This window comes from Ochotona princeps, chromosome 33 (assembly GCF_030435755.1).
Source record: "Ochotona princeps isolate mOchPri1 chromosome 33, mOchPri1.hap1, whole genome shotgun sequence".
Taxonomy (NCBI): Eukaryota; Metazoa; Chordata; class Mammalia; order Lagomorpha; family Ochotonidae; genus Ochotona; species Ochotona princeps.
Genome location: NC_080864.1, coordinates 1310330 through 1329058, shown reverse-complemented (window position 1 = coordinate 1329058; position 18729 = coordinate 1310330). Strand labels below are relative to the sequence as shown.

The following is an 18729-nucleotide window of genomic DNA, read 5'->3' as shown; positions in this document are numbered from 1 at the left end:
TCCGGGTCTCCCATGCCGGTGCACGGTCCCATGGTGTGGTGCCGTCCTCCACTGCTTTCCCAGGCCACAGGCAGGGAGCTGGATGGGAAGTAGGGCCACCGGGATTAGAACTGGCACCCATGTGGGATCCTGGTGCATTCAAGGCGAGGACTTTGGCCGCTATGCTCTTACGCCGGGTCCCTTTCCCTCATTCTATACCATACCACCTAGGCAGAGAGGTAGGGGTGTCACATCTGGGACAAGTGGACACAAACAAGGCCAAAGACCCGGGGAGGCTCCTGGAGGTTTCCCTTTTTGGACCAGGGATGTCCCTTTGGCCTGGGGCTGCAGGCTCAGCAGGGGAACTGGCTGGGCCAAGGCCACGCTGATGGTCAGGGGCTGAGCTGCGGAGGGGGCCTGGGCTGGCAGGTGGGGGATTGGGGGACCCCCCTACTGCCCACAGCCATGCAGAAGGAGACCCGGATGGAGCTCTGGGCTCCCTGAAGTGGGCCTGGCTGCGGCTGGCATCTGAAGAGTGAACCAGCGCATGGGGCTAATCCTCTCTCTCTGCTGTGCCAGACACCTGTCCATGAACTCCATTTCTGGGCAGTGAGGCCACCATGACACACACATGCTCCATGGGGATTCCACTGTTACAGCCCGGGGGACAGTCCTACTGGGCTCGGAGCTGCTGACCCTGGGCCGCCTCCACCCTCCCCGGGGCTGTCACTTCCTCATCTCACGGCTTCCTCCTTCTCAAGGGGCTGAGTCTCCCTCCCTCCCGCTGTCTCTCTCTCTCTCTCTCTCTCTCTCTCTCTCACACACACACACACACACACACAGGCGCCGCCCCCCTCCCCCGCGGCCTCTCCCCCAGGTCAGCTGGCTGGCCCAGACGCCTCCTCCTCCAGCCCCCATCTCCCCCGTCTGCCTGCCATGATGATTTTCCTGTGATTTGCTGCCCATGATCTTGATAAAACACTGAATGAAAAAAACTGGCACGATGGCTCGATGAGCTAACTCTCCACCACCCTACAGCGCCAGCATCCCAGAGGGCCGCCGGTTCTAGTTCTGGCTGCTCCACGTCCCATCCAGTTCCCTGAATGTGGCTTGGGAAAGCAGTAAACCAGAAAATGAAGATCTTTCTCTTTCTCTTCCTCTTTGTAAATCTGCCTTTCCAATGAAAACAAAGACTTCAAAAAAAAAAGGGCCCGGCGTGATTGTGTAATGGTTAAGGTCCTCGCCTTGAACGTGCTGGGATCACATATGTGCGCCGATGGTTCTAATCCCGGCAGCCCCACTTCCCAGCCAGTTCCGTGCCTGTGGCCTGGGAAAGCAGTGGAGGACGGCCCAGAGCTTTGGGTCCCTGCACTTGCGTGGGAGACCTGGGAGAGGCTCCTGGCGCCTGGCTTTGGATCGGCTCAGCTCCGGCTGCTGTGGCTGCTTGGGGAGTGAATAGGAAGATCTTTTTTTCTGTCTCTCCTCCTCTCTGTATATCTGGAAAATAAAGATAAAATAAATCTTTAAAAATAAACAAAAAACTTGGGGACCCAGCCTGCCTGGAAGAGGTGGGAGATGGTCCCAGGGTTTCTTTATGCGAGTAAAATCAAAGACACCGACTTCTGTGGCCTCTGTGAGGTTCCAGTCCCAGCCCGCCCTGGCTGCTGCGGCCGTTTGACGCATGAAGCAGCCAATGAAGCCCTTCTCTGAGCTCTGCCTTTCAAATAAATACTTGTAGCCCTTTCTTCTACGGATCCCGGTTATTCATCTGAAAGGCACCTAAAGCAGAAGACGATCTTCCGTCTGCTGGTTCACTCCTCAAGCAGTCACAATGGCCAGAACTGAGCCGATCTGAAACCAGGAGCCAGGAGCCTCCTCCGGGTCTCCCACGCCGGTGCAGGGTCCCAACCCTCTGGGCCGTCCTCCACTGCTTTCCCAGGCCACAGGCAGGGAGCTGGGTGGGAAGTGGAGCCTCTGGGATTAGAACTGGTACCCCTTTTGGATGTTGGTGCTACAGACTGAGGCTTGACCTGCTCTACCACAGCATCGTCCCCTGGTACAGCAGTTACAGACGTTGTCTGGGGCTCCTACATCCTACCTCGGGGGGCCTGGGGTCTCATGCTGACAGGGGCCTGTGTGCCGGCCCTCAGCCTTCTCTGGGGTCAGCTCTGAGCCGCTGGTGGTGGAGGCTGCCACCCCTGGGCTGGGGGGAACCCCAGGTACACAACACCTACAGTGGGTGTCCCCCGAAGTCCCCTTCCCTCCCATGAGCGGCTTCCTGGAGTCACTTCTCAGCTCCAAGGGTTGGTGGAGGGCTGAGCCGCCCTGTGGGACAGCAGCTTCCCTGCTGTGAGAGCCGGTCAGAGTCCTGGCTGCCTCACTTTTCCAATCCGGCTTCTTGGGTATTACGCCCGGGGTGCTCGAGCCATCCCCTTCGGCGTGGGCGTGGGCAGAGAGCTCGAATCCACTGCGGGGGCCTCTGCCACCCCCGTGGGCGGTCTGGACCGAGGTCCTGGCTGCTGGCCTCGGGCTGACCCAGCTGTGGCTGTTGCATCTGCAGCTTGCAGGCTCTGCTGCCCTCCTGTGGCCGCCGCCTTCGGGACTGCAGGCTCTGGTGGAGCCCCGCGTCTCTGCCGGTCACCCCTCGCTGGGCACCGAAAAGGCCTCCGCGCCTAGGCCTTACCGCTCAGGGCCTGACCTTGTGGAACAAGCAGGCATGGGCACCTGCTGGGAGCACTCCGTGCCAGCCCTGTAAGCCGAGCCCCGCAGGCGTTGAGGGCGGGCAGGGGGTGTCAGAAAGGCGACCCCAGGAAGCTTAGAGGTGTGTGTGTGTGTGTGTGTGTGTTGGGGGGACTTCCAGCTCTGCAGAAGGCAACAACCACCGAAGTGGGGGCACAGACACGGCTGTGCGTGCGCGGGTCCTGTGTGCCCATTGGAGGGCGCGCGGAGCTCGGGCTGGGCGCGTGCGTGTGCAACCGGGGGCGCAGGGCATCCGTCTTACAGGGGGTGCCCCGCAGCAGGGGAGCAGGCGGCGAGTGGGGGGTGGTGGACCACCTGCTGCCTTCAGGGCACGCGCAGTAACAGGGAGCAGGCAGCCCTCGTGCTGTGCCCGCCCCCCCCCTCCGCCCCCGTGGCTGGTTGAATGGAGGCGGTGTGCAGGAGCCATGGAAGGTGCTGGAAGCTGGGCAGGACAAGCGGGCTTGGGCTGAACAGAGTGGTCGTGGGGGTGGGAGCCTACAACCCCGCGCTGCCCCTTTAGAATCCCCTCCTGGCCCTCTCGTGTCCTCCAAGTTCCAGCGCCAAGCTGGTCCCGGCGAGTGTTGGACCTGAAATCCTGGGGCGCAAGCACCCCCCTATGCCCCCTTTACACCCAACCCTGGCTCTTCACTGCTTCGGCGGTAAGGGGGGTGCGATGCGGGTCTCCTCTGCACTGTTTGGGTTTTAATGTTTGTGTTGCTTGCACAAAATCACCCATAATGACAGCTCCAGGGAGGAAGGCCCCTCCGGGCGCCACCAAGCGCCCAGCTGCGCCGCCCACGCACAGCTGCGGGGTGGGGGTCACCAGCCCGCCTCCCGCCTCCAACGCCGGGAATGGGCAGGCGGGGTGAGTGTGTGGGAGGGGGTGCTTCCACCTCCTGCGAAAACGTCCCCAGAGCTCCTGCCTGCGACCCCCGACCAGGCAGGTGCAAGGGGGGAGGGGGCGCGAGCTGTCAGGGGGAAGAGTTGCTGCGTTCTCTTTCACAGCAGGGCCCAGCCCCGCACACCGCTCTGCGGAGGAGGCGGAGGGGAGGAAGCTGGGGTAGGGAAGGGGGGAAGGCTGGGGCCAGGAGGGAAAAAAAATCAGGCCAGGAACTAGCGGAAGGGCGCGCCAGGCGGCGGGAGCACACCCCCCCCCCCCCGCACAAAAAGGGAGGCGGCAGGGGGAGGGGACGCGCATGGAACTGGGGGAGGGGCGCCCCCGGGTTACGGCAGCCCAGGTCCACCTAAACCAGGGCCGGGGGGTTGGAAAGGTCCTAGGCGCCGCCCCCTCCAAGGCCGGCTCTGAGCGTTGGCTCCTGTCGTGGGGTACCCTTTTGGGAGCCCAAACGTGGTCACCTCCCTTCCGCCCTTCCCGGCCGGGGAGGTGGGGTCCCTGTTTCCCACCTTTGGTGTAGGAGAAACACCTGACTCGCTCCCCATGGCAGCTGCGCCCCTAGCCAGCCCCCCCACCCCGCCCCATCTCATCTCCTTCCTCTCGCTCAGGCCCCGTTGGCAGGTCCGCAGCCCAGGGCCTTGACACCTGCGGGACTCGAACCCCGCGTCGCCCGTCTCCCCCACACCTCCACCTTGCACTCAGAGACTGGGGGTGCGCGCACGCGCGGCTTGGCTTCCCCGACGATGAATTGGGGGCGCTCCTCCACACCCCCCGAGCCAGGGTGTCTCGGGAGCGCCTTCCCCGTTGCCATGACAACCGCGCGCCCCCCCCCCACACTCCTTCGCAGCTCGTTGGCGCCTCCCCCTCCCAGCGAGGTCGCCTTCGCCAGTCCTCCCCACGACTCGAGACCCCCTCCCTAGCCCAGCCTCTTCTTCCATCGCATTCTCTGTGCCACCATAGGGGCAGCGTGTCCTACGGGGGTCCCCCCTCCTCCCTTCCACCAGAGCTCGGCATACAGCAAGAGCCCAATAAATGCGCTTGACTCCAGGCGCTTCAGAGACCCGCACACACCCTAGGTTCTCACGGGGCCAGGCCCAGCGGTCACCCAAAGCCCTGCACGGCTAGGGCAAGCCACGCCCGCCCTGCGCGCTGGTGGGGGCGGCGAGGCGAGGGTGGCCTCGAACCAGCGGGCGGCGGCGGCGGGAGAGGAAGCTGGGGGAGGGGGCGGCCTGCTGGACAGGAAATGGGACGGACCTCCCTCGCGGAGGCCCCTCAGAGAGGCGGAGCTGGGGCCGGCTCAGCCCGGCGCTTCCTTTGCGCGCGTCTGGATCTCCGGGGCGGCTCCCGCCCGTTGGCCCGGAGCGCGCGGAATGAGTGGGGGCGTCCCTGCACCCCGCCTTGGGAAGGGGGCTGGCGTGGATGGGGTGGGGAAGGATGTCGGCCAGTGGCGGGAAAGCGTTCCCCCGGCCGACACACACGCACACACCAATCCCCCTCCCCGAAGGTGGCAGCGAGCAGTGTGGCACCACACGGGGCTCGGGGAGTTGGCGACACAACCGCCACTTTGCAGCCACAAAGAGCCGTGGCCTGGACGGTGTGCGTGTGTCGGGGGGTTCCGTGCCCCGGGCATCTGCCAAGCTTACAAGCGCCCTGGCGCACACGTGCGCGCACGTGGGAACCGCGTGTTTACCCGCGCGCACCTGCAGGGCGTGGTAAACACAACCAACCAATGCCGCCCCCAGGGGACCACCACCCCGGGTGCCGGGTGGGTGTGTCGTACCCTCTCCTCTGCAAACACATTTTGTGGGGGACATGGAGGATGTGGCGGGGGAGAGGGGAAGCCACCCACTGTCATCCCCCTGACTTCGGCGGAGGGCCATAAAAGTTGGGGTGCGCCTTCCTCCGGGGACAGCAGCGACACCCCGAGGCTGAGCACCAACAGGTGCCCAGCGCCGGGATGCCAGCGTGGAGGGGACGGTGCAGGCTGTGTGTGTGCGTGGGGGGTGGGAATGCTGGGCACCCCGTAACTCGTGCGCGCGGTGGAAGCGGCTGCAGCCCGTGGCCCACGTGCAGCTGGGTCAGGTGCGGCTCGGCGAACCGGCACAGGTGGTGTGCGCGGGGGACAGCCCCCGAGGCTGCGTCCCAGGCGGGGAGCTGCGTGGGCTCCTTCCGCAGCGCGCAGGGCTGGGGGGGGGTCCCTGGGCGAGCGGAGCGCGGCGTGGGCGGCTGGCGCTCTGTCTCTCTGCTCCCTAAGGGGAAGCGCGTGGTGGGGGGGGCTGAGGGACATAACAGTTCCTGTGCCCCCCACCCCCACGTAGCAACTGGGGGAGCCCGGTTCTATCCGGCGTGCGTGTTTGTGCCTGCAGCCGCGCACCCCCAATTGCCTGGATGCGCACTGCGCCTGCGCACCCAGCGGCCGGGGAGGGACCGGTGGACCCGCTGCGCGCCATCGCCACTTTAAGAGCGGCGCGGCGAGGAGGAGGAGGAGGAGGCATCTACGCGCACGCGCGCGGGCGCGCCGAGGGGGCGCGCGCTTCCCGGAACAACCCGCGCCGAGAGGGAAGAGAAGACGGAAAATAAGAAAGAAGCTACAGGCGAAGGCCAAGCCGCGGCCACAGCCGCCGCCGTGGCCGGCGCGGCCGGCCGGAGCTGCCCGGGGCGCTGAGGCGGCCGGGGCGCCTGGGTCGCCATGGCGACGGCGAGCGCGGCCTGACAGGTGCGGGCCGGGGCGGCGGCGGCGCGGGGGACAGCATGTACGCCAAGGGGGGCAAGGGCTCGGCCGTCCCCTCCGACAGCCAGGCCCGCGAGAAGTGAGTGACCGACGGGGCGCGTGGGCACGTGCAAGTAGGGGGCTCCCGGGGTGGGGGTGGGGGCGCGCGGGCTCCCCAGAGGGGTCTTGGAGAGAGAGGAGAGCCCCGGGCAGCCGGCCGTGGGGATGTCGTGAGTTTCTTGCTGGGGGTCAAAGGGGTGGCGGGAAGGTGACTTGAGGGGGCAGCGAGACTTTGCACGGTGCTAGGGGACCCGGGCAGCGCCTCCGTCCCAAGCTAACCAGAATGGGGGGAAGCTGATGGGGTGTGGGGTGTTTGGGCTGGGGGGGACCCTGGAGGATCCCACCCACCCCCCAATCCGCTGCTGCTTCTGCAAAGCACATTTCACGGGGGTCTCCCCCGGAGCTGCTCCCTGCTCCTGGCTCCCTCCGTGGAGGCAAGGGGGCGCCTAATGTTACGAGGGGTGCCTCTGGGTGCTGTGGGGTGCCTGCTGGAAGTGACGGTGGAGTGCGCCCTGAAAGGCCCAGGGGTGCAGCCGGCGTGCCACCTGCCCTGTGGCTTTCCCAGCGCACTGCCCCTCTCCCTGTGTGCTGGGAACTGCAGGTGCCAAGGCTGAGACCACTGGCAGCCAGGAGGGACAGGGCCAGACCCTGGAGGAGGGGGGCGGCGAACTTCCGGCTGAGGTTTGGGGGGGGTCAAGGCAGAGAGCAGAGAAGTCAAGGAGAGGCCCCTGCCGGAAGGGGCTGGGCTCTGGGGCCTGGGGGGGTGGCTTGGGGTCCCTCAACTGCATCCCCCCACCCCTTCTGCCTGGACCTACCTGGAGGTTCCTGTGCCTGGGCTGTCATTGTTTGCGTGTTTAAAATCGGATTATTTGAAAGAGTTAAGTGAGAGACATTAAACGGGGCTGGGCTAGGCTGCAGCCACCCTGGCCCTGGGGTCCCCGTCCTTGGGGCTGGAGGGTCCCCTCTGTGACCAGAGCCGTCCTGTGTGTCCGGGCCACACCTGAGATCCCTTTTAAATGCTGGTATGGAGTTGGGGTGCTGCCATCACTCCAGTCACCCACAGGGGTTCCCCCGGCACAGGTGTGAGTCCTCGGTCACCCCACTTGAATTAGGGGACCACGTGCCTTTTGGGGTTCCCACGGATGGGACAGCCCATGCCAGCAGTGCTGGTCCCTGGCCAGGTCACTTCCTGTGTCTGCTGTGTGTGTGTGTGTGTACTCCCTGCTTACAACCCCCCACATACACCTCCTGGAAGCGCACACCCTCTCCACCCCTGCTCACCCCTGGGCCAGATCGGCCCTCCCTGTGGCTTTGAGGACTCACAGGCGGCCACCTGCGGGGTGGCTGTGTCCAGGTGTAGCGTCAGTTCCCAGGGTGGCCCGGGCTGGGCTGGGCGATGGGCGCTCCTCACTCCAGCTGCGGGGTGCAGAGGGGTGGCCAGGGAGGAGCTGCAGGTGTGGGAGCAGCGGGGAGGGAGGTGGTGGTGCACGAACGGCCCCCCCCGCGTCCTCCCTCCACGAGGCTTGATGTGTGACCCTGGGAAGGCCACCCATGGCGGGGCGTGGGGCATGAAGGGCGTGTGTTGGGGATGCTCGGGGAGGAAGAGCGGCAGGTGAGGTGGTCGGGTCAGGTGTGCGGTGAGGGGGGCCGAGGTCTGCACTGAGGCAGTAGAGTGGCTCCTTTGTTCACTGGCTGGGTGCAGTGGGTTTTGGGGTGCAGCTGGGTGGGGCTCCCAGGGGCCACTGTGTCAAGGGATGAGGGGTGGCCAAGGATCAGGCACTGGCCAAGTGTGTTGAGGCAAGGCAGACAGGGAAGCTAGGGGGCCGGGGATTAGAAGTCAGAACTTGGGGGTCCTGGGCTTGCAGTGCAGTGAGGAAGCGGTGGTGACCGAGGCCAGGGAGTACCTTAGGCCACCGCACAGGCGAGCGCTCAGTCAGGGGAAGGTTATTTTGGGATGGGGCCCATGCCAGGGCAGGGCAGTAGTGGAGGGGACAGCTGAGGGCCCTCCATGTACCCGCCCCCACACCCTGAGCCAGCGTGGCCTGCGTGGGCAGCAGGGCCAGGGGTAGCGGGCAGCCTGGGGACCCCAGCCGAGGGGCCCCTGGGGGGTTGCCGCCACAGCAGGGAGGTGGGAAAGGCATGGAGGGTACTGATGGGTGTGTAGGAATTGGCCTGGCTGAGCCCACAAGCTGCTGTGGGGAAGGCCCCAAAAGGCTGGGAGGACGGGGCTTGGGTGCTGGCCCCACCCTGCCACCCACCCCCTGACTCCAGCGCCCCTTCTGCACCCCCTGTCCCACCTGCCGCAGGCTGGCCTTGTACGTATACGAGTACTTGTTGCACATTGGCGCCCAGAAGTCGGCACAGACATTCCTGTCTGAGGTGAGCGCCCAGCTGCTACCTGTCAACCCGCCCTGGGCTCGGGCTGGGCTGGGGTCATGCCTGCTGGTGGCCGGTCACCTGCTGCCCGGCCTGCAAGAACCCCAGTCACCCCCATCCACGTTTCCTTCCTCCGGCAGATCCGATGGGAGAAGAACATTACGCTGGGAGAGCCCCCCGGGTTCCTGCACTCCTGGTGGTGGTGCGTGTGCGCGAGTGTGCGCAAGGGAAGGCGGGGTGCGGGTGGGCGCGCGGGGGTCCCAGACGGGCAGCGCTCCCGCAGAGCCCCCCATGGTCGCCTGCCGCCCACAGCGTGTTCTGGGATCTGTACTGTGCGGCGCCGGACCGCAGGGAAGCCTGTGAACATTCCAGTGAGGCCAAGGCCTTCCAGGACTACGTGAGTGGGGGGCGGGGGACGGGAGGGTCGTGGTGTGCGGGGGGGGGGCTGTCTGGAGGGGAGGGGCAGGGCCGGGATGACTTGGGGTACGCAGTGTGCCTGTGAGTGTGAGCCAGGGGTGAGCCGGACCCCCCATGTCCTGTTCTGGAGTGCACCCCCTACTGCCCAGCAGTGGCGGCCACAGAGCACCTGTCCGTGACAGCCGGACACAGGCTGTAGGTGCCCCCCCCAGGGAGTCCCCACGTGAGGGAGGTGCCTGCGTGGTGAGCCCTCCCGGCTGCCCTGTGCCCGAGTGGGCAGGTATGACCTTGGTGTCGCCAGGAAACGGGAGCTGGGCCTGTCGTCCTGGCGACGCGGCCGGGCACGTCTCCAAGGATGACTGACATGGGCTGGGGGTGCTGTCTGGCCCAGGCCCCAGCCAGGCAGGGTGCACCGCCCAGGATTAACTCCTTGGGGCTCGCTGCTGTGTCCCTGCGGGGGGGTGGCCTGCTTCCCCTCCCTTCTGGTACCCAGCTGCCTGCCACTGCCCTGAAGCACGCTGACACCTGCCGTGGCCCACAGGATCAACCAAGCACTTCATCTTGTTCTGCTCAGCCCCGGGGCCCCCCCTTCTCTATCTGTGGGGTACCCTGTGTGCTGGAGTGTTGCCTAACCTGGCAGCGGCTGTAGCAGCATTGAAGCCCCTCCTCCGGGCAGGCCGCCACCCTGGGGTGGGTGCTGTTGTCTGGGTTCGAACCCCAGCCGGCTGCAGGGCAGAGGGGTGACACCCCGGCGCAGAAGGTGTGCCCTGACCAGGGGCCCCTCGGCCTCCCCCACCCCTGCAGAGTGCGGGCGCAGCCCCCAGCCCCGTGATGGGGGGCATGGCCCCCAGCGATGCAGTGGTTGCGGGCCCCATAGCACCTGGCTTCTTCCAGGTAGGGCTGGCTGAGGCGGGGTGCTGGGAGGGCTTGGGGGGTGCAGCCCCGCCCCTCCCATCCTGTGTGCCTGGAACCATTCCCCTGGGGCCACACCAGGCCCGTCTGGTTGGGTTTGTAGTGGCCTTGCTACCCCCAACGCCCTGCCTTGGTCGGTGGTTCTCCAAGGGCGCATGTAGCCCTGCTGCCTTCCACACAGCCTGTCCCTGACTGCGGGCCCAGCCCTGCCAGCAGGAGGCGCTGTCTTACCAAAAATGGGGACATTTTTGGGGGGAGCGGGGGGTGCTAATCTGCGCCCCCAACACCCCTCTTCCAGCCCTTCATGTCACCGCGGTTCCCAGGGAGCCCCCGGCCCTCCCTGCGGATGGCAAGTCAGGTGAGAGCGGGGAGGGGCGGGGAGGAAGGCCCCCCAAGTTGGGTCATTGTGTGCTCAGCACTGCCCCCTCCTGTTCCCCCTCCAGCCTCCTGTGGGCCTCCCTGGCTCCCAGCCCCTCCTCGCGGGCGCCATGGACCCCTCCGTGCGTGGGCAGGGTGAGTAATGGCCGCTGGGCCTCGCCTCCCTCCCTGCCCCTGGCTCACAGTGCATGGGGCCGTGGGGGCACAGTGAGGGGCCCTGGGGGGCGCAGTGAGGGGCTGAGCTGCCGTCCTCCCGGCCCCCACCCTAGGTCATCCGGGCATGGGGGGCACCATGCAGAGAGTGACGCCTCCCCGGGGCATGGCCAGTATGGGGCCCCAGGTAAGGCCCGGGCCAGGGGGCGGAGTTGAGGGGCTGCTCTCTGCCCACCCAGCACCTCACCCCTCTCTGCCTTCCTCGGTAGGGATACGGAGGGGGCATCCGGCCGCCCCCCAACTCCCTCGCCGGCCCAGGCCTGCAAGCCGTGAATATGTAAGGGTGGGTGGGTGGGCAAACGGGCAGCCCAGACTGGGTTCCTGTCCCCTTTGCTCCCTGGGGTGAGGGTGGCAGTGGCCACCACTGGCCTTGGCAGAGAACAGGGGGTTGGGGGGCGTCCAGGCTTGTATCCCTGGCCCAGCCCCGGGGACCACTCTCCATGTCTTGCAGGGGCCCGGGAGTGCGTGGCCCATGGGCCAGCCCCAGCGGAAACTCGGTGAGTTGGGTTTGGCGGGTGACCGGGCATCCAGGAAGGCCAGGGCCTGGGTGGGGGTGCAGGGGGCGGGGCCTGGGCTCGTTGCTTACAGAAGCTCCGCCCCCAGGTGCCATACTCCTCCTCCTCCCCGGGCAGCTACGTGGTGAGTGGGGGTGAATGGGGTGAATGGGGCGCCGCTGGGCGGCCCTGGCTGGGCAGGGGCCGCGGAGGTAGCTGGCGAATGGGCCTTTCTCATCCCCGCTGTCCTCCCGGGCACAGGGACCCCCAGGAGGAGGCGGGCCCCCCGGAACACCCATCATACCCAGCCCTGGAGGTAAAAGGAAAGTAGCGCGTGTTGGGGAGGGGGCTTGGGGAGACCCTTCTGGGCCGCTCGCCTCACTTGTGCCCCGTCCGCAGACTCAACTACTTGCAGCGAGAACATGTACACCGTTATGAGCCCCATGGGGCCGGGCGCAGGCAGGTCTAACGTGAGTGTGGGCTGGCCTGGTGCCCTGCGGGCTGGGGAGGGGGTGAGGGCGCAGCCTGAGCACCCCCTTTCCCACTGCCCCTCTGCCCGCAGTTCCCCCTTGGTCCTGGCCCCGAGGGGCCCATGGCGGCCATGAGCGCGCTGGAGCCACACCATGTGAACGGATCCCTGGGTGAGTGGGCAGCGCCGGCCGCTTGGACGGGTGGAGGACCGAGGGTGCGCCCCGCGATGGCGCCGGAGCCTCCCCTCTGCGCCCCGGCTGAGCCCCATGTCTCTGCGTGTGTGTGTGATCCACAGGCTCGGGTGACACGGACGGGTTGCCGAAGGTGAGGGGGCTTTGCGCCCACGGGGGCTGGACTGAGGGTTCAGGGGAAGGGATGTGGGGGTCCTCTCCACCCCGGGCGCGCACGCGCTCACGGCCGCCGCCCCCAGAGCTCCCCCGGCCTGAGCAACGCCCCCGGCACCCCGCGGGACGACGGCGAGATGGCGGCCGCAGGGACCTTCCTGCACCCGTTCCCGAGCCAAAGCGTAAGCGACTGCGTCGACTCTCCCCCCGCGGCGGCGGCGTCGGGCCGGAGGGGCCTGGCGGGCAGGCCCCGGCGGGGCGGCCGGGGGGCCAGAGCAAGACCATGACCGCGGCGGGCCAGGTGGGGGGGCGGCCGCGGCTTCCTTCCACCCCGTGCCCCCTCCCGCCCCGCCTCTCCTCCCCACGCCCCCACCCGGGACCCCCACCTGCCTCCCCCACCTGCCCTCCCCCTGCGCCCTCCCTGCCCCCTTGTCCCCGGGAGGGGGGAGGCGGGTCCCAGGCCTGGCTGCGGCTGAGCCCCCTGCCCGGGCGCCCCTTCCTCTCTCCACAGTACTCGCCTGAGATGGCCATGAGTGTGTGATGGCGGAGCCCCCTCGCCCGGTGCACGGGGGTCTGGGGTCTGAGGCTACGCCCCAGGCTCAGGCCGGCAGGGGCAGAGGGAAGGGAGGCTCCGGGAGAAGGACTTTTATCTCATTTTATACAAAACCCCGAGGACCTGTCTCGGCCCTTCCTGCTGTTTGTACTTGCCTGAAGCGGGGGCAGTGTGCCCCTCAAATAAACGTGACCGGGTTCGGCTGTTTTGTAGCCTGTGTCCTCTGACTCACTCACTCCCGCCACTGCCTGGAAGTACTGCTGGCTTTATTGTGGGGAGTCCCCGGGGAAGGTACGGGGTGCAGGGTGGGGGTGCCCCCTGCCAGGCCACCACCTCAGCTGCTGGGGGTCTGGGACGCCTCGGTCTGCGGCAGGTGGCCGTTGGCATTGGGGGTGGGGGAGGAGGCACCTTTCGGGGGGGGCACAGGGCTGGCGCTGGCCCCAAACCCCGCGCGCTTGAGACCCGGGCACGGCCGTTCCATCCTGGACTCCAGGAACATGTGGTTTTGGGGCGGGAGGCCCACGCAGGCCCTGCGGGATGATGACAGGTGCGCTCAGCTGAGCCGCGCGCCCTCTGCCCCAGCCCCGCACCTGCCGCCCACCCGCACCTGAGTGTGTTCTCCAGGCAGCTGCGCTGGCGGAAGAGCGCGTTCACCACGGGGCTGCCCGGTGGCACTAGCGGCGCCTTGAAGAGAAAGGCGAGCAGCGCCAGGACCGGGTGGAAGGCCTGCGGCTCTGGGTCGGCGTCGGTGCGGAAGCTCACGCGCTGGCACAGCTCCGTGAGCAGCACCAGGTCCAGCATGATGGGCGCGGCCAGCAGCGAGTCCTGCGGGGCGGGCCGCAGTCAGCGAGGGTGGCAGGTGCACCCGGCGGCCCCCCGTGGTTGGGCAGGTGCACCCCGTGGCCTCCCGGGGTTGGGGTTGGGTTGCGGTGGGGTCCCCGCCGGCTCGCCCCCGCGCGCGCACCTCACACGTGTTGTGCAGCACCAGTGTGTTGGTCCCGCCCAGCATCAGCTCCGACGTGTACTCGTCCAGCGCGCGCTTGCTGTCACCCACGTAAGGCACGTACTTGATGACCACCTAAGGGGTGCAGCGGGGGCTCGCACGCCGGCCGCCCACCCTGGCCCCGCTCCCGCATGTCCGTCCCCCTCCAGCACGCACGCAGTGGTCGGGCTCCTCGCCCGGGCCATAGAGCACTGGGTTACTCCGGACCATGTCGTCCACCACGTTACTCTTGGAAACCTCCTTGGAGCGGAACTGCCGCGGCGCCGACAGGTTCTGTCCGTCGTTGTTGCCCAGGTGGTTGTAGCTGACGATGGACCTGGTCTGGGGTCGCCGCGGGAGACGGAGGGGGCTCGCACAAGCCACGCCCTCGACTGCGGCCTCCCTCCCCTCCCCCCCCGCACCCAGGATGTCCAGGGAAGGTCCAGGCACCTTGAGGCCCGAGCCGATGAGAAAGTCCACCAGCACGGACTTGACCTTGGTCTGGCCCGACTTGAAGTCGTCTCCGCCCACGAAGACGCGGCGCTGGCACGCCAGCTCGAGCGCCCCAGGCAGCAGCGTGTTCTGCGGGGAGCCATTGAGGAAGGCACAGCCCTCGAGGATGCTGGCCACAGCGAAGAGTGTGGACGGCGACACCTCATTGCCGCCGAGCTGCGGGGACCGGCTGTCAGGAGGAGGAGGAGGAGGAAGGGGTGTCTGGGGGCGCGCCCCGCCCCTGCTCACGCCCCCTTCCCCCACCTCGATGGTGCGCAGCAAGTTCTCGGCCGTGTCGTTGACGCCGGGCACCACCTCGCAGAAGCGCTCCGTGTTGGCCGTCCACAGCACGATGACCTTGTCCAGGCCGGCGCCTGACCGGAAGTCGCGGATGTCCTTGCGGATTTGCTGCAGCTGGTTGGGAGGGGCGGGGCTGTTGTACAAACGGACGGGGGTCCCCCAGGTGCCAAGCGGGGAACCTGAACTTGGCGGGAAAGGAGGGTGTGGGGCGGCACCTGCTCGGCACGCGTGCCCGGGATGAGGTTGTCCGCGCGCGCGCTCTGATTGGCGGCGATGAATTCGGGGATGTAGATGGAGGGCCGCGGGCGCAGCGCCTGCATGTGCGGCCACAGCTGCTCCTGCAGGCCCCAGTCCAAGACCTGCGCGCGCCGCATCGCCTCGGCCAGGTTCAGGGACGAGATGTCCCAGCCTGGAGAGGGCAGGGGAGACCCCCTCTCACAGTGGGCCCCAGCCCGTCCCCAGCCGCCACCCCCTGTCTCTGGACGCCCCGGGCGGGGCGCCGCTCACCATCAAACACCAGGTCGTTGGGCGCTACCATGGGCAACAGCGCACGGAAGGGCACAAACACCTCCTGGCCTTCCGCGTCCAGGCCCAAGCTCACGGTGCCCGCCTGCGTCAGCGAGCCGTAGTAGTTGGCCTCCTGGCGGGGCGCAAACACCAGTGGCAGGGTGAGGAGTGGGCGTGCCAAGGAGGTGAGATGGGGACGAACTGCAAGCCAGGGCGCAAGCCGCTCCCCCAGGCTTCGCTCCCCGCAGGACTCCGAAGGGCCCCGCCCCCTGCAGGGATGCGCCCCGAGACTCGCCCCCCCACCAGAACTCCAACCTTGCGGCCGGTGCGCGTGGGCCAGGACAGGCGCAGGCGGTTGGCCAGCACGGCGGCGGTGAGCGTGGAGCCGTTGTTACCGCCCCAGCCGACCAGCATGACTCCAAGTCGGGGCACCTGCCGGGCCGTCCGGAAGGTGAAGCGTGTGGATGTGGGTTGCACCTGCGGGGGGTGTGTAGGGGGGAGGCGGCGCCATGAGCGAGCCTCGCCTTCCCCACCGTGCCCTCGCCGCCAGTCCCCCCCCACGCACACACTCTGGCTTCCCGCGGACGGCCCCAGCCACCTTGAGGGTGCCGCCCTCACGGCTGACGCGCGTCGTCCGATACTCGTACTGCGCCTCGATGGCCTCGGGTCCGTAGGCCACGTCCGGACTCTCCACCATGAACTCGGCAGCAGCGGTGGCCTCCATGGCGGTGGCGGCGGGCTGGCGGGGGGCGGTCAGGGCGGGCGAGGTCAGCCGAGAGACGCCGAGCGGCCCCCCGGGAGCCAGGCCCCTACTCACCAGCGCAGGGCGAGCTCGGACGGCAGCGGACGGCGCGGGGCTCTCGGGCCGGGCGCGCGGCCTCGGGGGAGAAAAGGCCCGAAGCTCCGCCCTGTTCCGCCCCGCCCGAGCCGGAGGAGGGGCCCGGGAGGCTGCGGGGTCGAGTCCCGCCTGCAGGTTCCTGCAGCTGCCCACTGCTACGTGCGGGGTGGGGGTGGCCCGAGACTGACCGGAAGCGCCTGGTGCCCACAAAGCCTCGGTAGAGCGGGGCGCGGTGTTTACCAACAACTGGGAGATGCAACCAGGTGCCGCCCTCCTCTCACCCCACCCCCCTCCCTGGAAGGCGCTCTAGCCCCAAGCGTCTGTTCCTCCCCGGGGCAGCTGGGGAGGGCGTGGGTTGGGGATGGCAGCTGCCCCGTGCAAGGTGCCAACGCTGCAGGGGCCCTGGCAGGGGCGGAGTGAGCTGGGCACAGCCCCTCCGGCTCCCCCTCGCGCAGCCGGTGATAAGGGGCCGTGGGAACCCAGCGGGCTAGCGGGGGCGGCTCCCCCAAGAACTTTCCAAAACAAGCCGTCGGAAACTTTCCACCACTGGAACGGGCCCAAAAGGTGGTTATTTAGGATTGTTTGCACACACATTCAAAAAAAAAAAAAAAAAACTTTGCCTTGGCGGGCTTGGGAGGGTGCCCCTAGCTTGGTTCCAGGCCTTCCCTCCCCCCAAGAAAGGACCCCCGACAGAAGCACCTCTAACTCCCAGGCAGGCTTCCCAAAGGGAGGTATTGGAAAGGATTTGGAGACCCAAAGTGGAGGTCATGCGGCGTGTACCGGATCAGCCTGGACAGAGGCCCTGGGAGGTGAGGCGGGTCCGGGTCAAGGGCACATGAACCCCCTCCCTTCCCTTCGGCAGATGAAAGATGAATTGTGCACAAGATTGAAATAAACTTGTAACCATTGTAAGCATTCCTGAGCCTTCCCCAGGAGGCCCTGGCCGGCCTCTGGCTGCAGAGCAAGGGCTCAGGGTCTGACTTGGCTCAGCAGTGCCTGCGTGGGGTGCGTGTGTCCTGGATACTACTGGGGGAGCCGTGCCTGCGCCTCGGCCACAGGCGCCTGGGGGCACAGGGGGCCAGCACGTACCTGGCCTAGGAGGAATCCGGACGGACTGGGCTGGCTGGCTGCCTCCCGCTGGCCCCGTCCTAACGCTGACCCCACAGCTTCACCTGCGACTCCAGGCGGTGTCACGGTGGAGGGGCCTGTTGCTTGTAAGTTTGCATTTGCCGAGGGAGGTGGGGGGCGGGGAAGAGAAGAAACACCTCCCCCCGCTCCCCTGGTACCCACAGTGACCAGGGCTGGGCCAGGGCTGCAGCCATGCACTCATTTCAGCTTGCACTCTCCCCCGTGCCGTGGGTGGCAGACAGCAGAGCCCTTGGGCCACCGCCAGCTGCCTCCCAGGGACTCCCAGGGGCCGCACTGCGAGGATACGGGGGCTTGAAGGCACGTGTGCGGCAGGGGATGTCGGGTGCTTGCCCTGAGGGACCCAAAGTTGCACCCACGCTTTCCCTGCTCACATGCCCAGCGCCCCTGGGACAAGCCTGCGACAGCTAACGAAGGCTCCCCACTCCCACACTGGAAGTCTGTCCTGCAGCATGTGGGCCTGCGCCCCTTGGCTGGGACAGGATGGAGCTCCACCCAGGAACTGTGGGGACCCTCAGCAAGACTGGGGTGGCAGCATGTACAGAGGTAGGAAACTCGCTGGGGGCTTACAGGGCCTGGCCCAGACCGTGGACAGAGGGCAAAGCCAGCCTCATCCGGCGGGGGGTGGGAGGACCCTCCTGGGCCTTCCGGGAGGAGGAAGGGGGCGGTGGCCAGTGCAAAGCAGGGCTGGGGTCCAGCTGGGCAGGCTGCCCAGGCTCCTCCCTGGGTCTGCCTCACCCGTCTCTGCCAACCGCCGGGGCCCTGGGTCGCCTCAGAACACGGGCCAAGCAGCGGCCGGTGGGAGGCTGGGAGCTGGAGCCCGGCCCAGCAGTGTACAGGGGTCTGAGCCCCCTGCCTTGTGGTCTTTCCCACACACCAGCTGTGGCGCCAGCTGCTCTGTCGCCCTCCCCTGCCACAGCCCACCCTCGGGTTGGGACACACACGTGCGCGCGCGCGCGCACACACACACACACACACGCCAGCCACACAGCACCAGGCAGAGCTGCTGGGTTCTGCTCAGTGAAATTTATTGGAGGTTGAGAACAAAAAAACAAACCAACCAGCATTCACCTGTTGAGTGTACAAAAGAGACGCAAAGTCTTTTGGGAAACCCAAGAAGACTCGGAGGCCTTTCAATTGTAACATTTTGGCAAAAGTGGAAAATTCCTGTAAACACCTATGGCCCCCCAGGCTCCTAAGGGCGTGGCTGCCCCGCAGCCCCACGTACACGCCCAGCCCTGCCATCGCCCGCGGGACAGCGGTCAAGCGGCCGGTGTGACAGGCGGCTGGCCCGGGCCTGCCCACTCCCACATGGAAAACACAACACACACTTTGCAACTTGAGCCCAGGAGCCTGGGGTGCGCTGCACGGCCCCTCTCTTTGGAAGCCAAGCTTGGGGGACCCCCGTGGCCTGGAACGCACACACACACACACACACACACACACCCCTGCGCATTCCCGCCCTCCTGCCGGGGCATCACATGGACCTAGCGCCCCAGGTCCTGGCTGCCCCACTGGCTTGCACGCACACACACGCACACACACACACAAACACGCAGCCCCCACCACGGTGTGTGTGGGGAGGTAGGCACAGCAACAAAGCAGCAATTGGGGTGTTGGCAGAGCCTGCGCCCCCAGAACGAGCGGGCAGACCTGGGACCCCCCAGCTCCACCTCCTGGAGCCCGAGGGGGGCCCCTCCCTGAGTGCAACCCCGACAATGCCAGCTCGCCCACACACGGACGGAGTGACATCAGCAGCGTGGGGCCCGAGGGGTCCCGACAGTGCGGAAGGAAGAACAGCCGGGGGGGGGGCGCAGGACACACTGCACGGACAGTGGACACGACCGGACCCCGCACCCCTGCCAGCTGGGGTTGGGGGGATGTGGGGGCAGGCCGCTGCCCTGGCTCCCCGGGCTTGCCGGA

General features: G+C 67.3%; 2 protein-coding genes across 2 annotated transcripts; one reads left to right on the top strand and one right to left on the bottom strand.

Moving 5' to 3' along the window:
• The first annotated feature begins 6109 nt into the window (after positions 1–6109).
• SSBP4 (single stranded DNA binding protein 4) lies at positions 6110–12753 on the top strand. The gene is made up of 17 exons (XM_058657890.1): positions 6110–6423; positions 8690–8762; positions 8900–8961; positions 9072–9156; positions 9981–10070; positions 10387–10446; positions 10532–10601; positions 10736–10806; positions 10889–10956; positions 11131–11176; positions 11283–11318; positions 11435–11489; positions 11573–11643; positions 11736–11814; positions 11940–11968; positions 12075–12289; positions 12500–12753. The coding sequence occupies exons 1-16, from the start codon at positions 6365–6367 to the stop codon at positions 12273–12275; spliced, it is 1155 nt and encodes a 384-aa protein (XP_058513873.1). The 5' UTR covers positions 6110–6364; the 3' UTR covers positions 12276–12289; positions 12500–12753.
• Positions 12754–12860: 107 nt separating this feature from the next.
• On the bottom strand, positions 12861–15862 carry ISYNA1 (inositol-3-phosphate synthase 1). The gene is made up of 10 exons (XM_004595781.2): positions 15421–15862; positions 15138–15299; positions 14823–14955; positions 14531–14724; positions 14280–14429; positions 13974–14192; positions 13701–13865; positions 13506–13619; positions 13149–13366; positions 12861–13071 (listed from the first exon to the last, which is right to left on the bottom strand). Exons 1-10 carry the CDS (start codon positions 15544–15546, stop codon positions 12876–12878), a joined length of 1677 nt encoding a protein of 558 aa, XP_004595838.2. The 5' UTR covers positions 15547–15862; the 3' UTR covers positions 12861–12875.
• Between the last annotated feature and the right edge of the window lie 2867 nt (positions 15863–18729).

What these genes read in the sequence shown, in the direction of transcription:
- SSBP4 (XM_058657890.1), top strand. Translation starts at nt 6,365, where the DNA reads ATGTACGCCAAGGGGGGCAAGGGCTCGGCCGTCCCCTCCGACAGCCAG. An exon ending in CCCCTCCGTGCGTGGGCAGG is followed by an intron (nt 10,602 to 10,735) that starts GTGAGTAATGGC and finishes CCCCCACCCTAG; the next exon opens with GTCATCCGGGCATGGGGGGC. An exon ending in CCTCCCCGGGCAGCTACGTG is followed by an intron (nt 11,319 to 11,434) that starts GTGAGTGGGGGT and finishes TCCCGGGCACAG; the next exon opens with GGACCCCCAGGAGGAGGCGG.
- ISYNA1 (XM_004595781.2), bottom strand. Translation starts at nt 15,546, where the DNA reads ATGGAGGCCACCGCTGCTGCCGAGTTCATGGTGGAGAGTCCGGACGTG. An exon ending in CCACGCGCACCGGCCGCAAG is followed by an intron (nt 14,956 to 15,137) that starts GTTGGAGTTCTG and finishes GCGCCCCGCCAG; the next exon opens with GAGGCCAACTACTACGGCTC. An exon ending in GCGAGGAGCCCGACCACTGC is followed by an intron (nt 13,620 to 13,700) that starts GTGCGTGCTGGA and finishes TGCACCCCTTAG; the next exon opens with GTGGTCATCAAGTACGTGCC.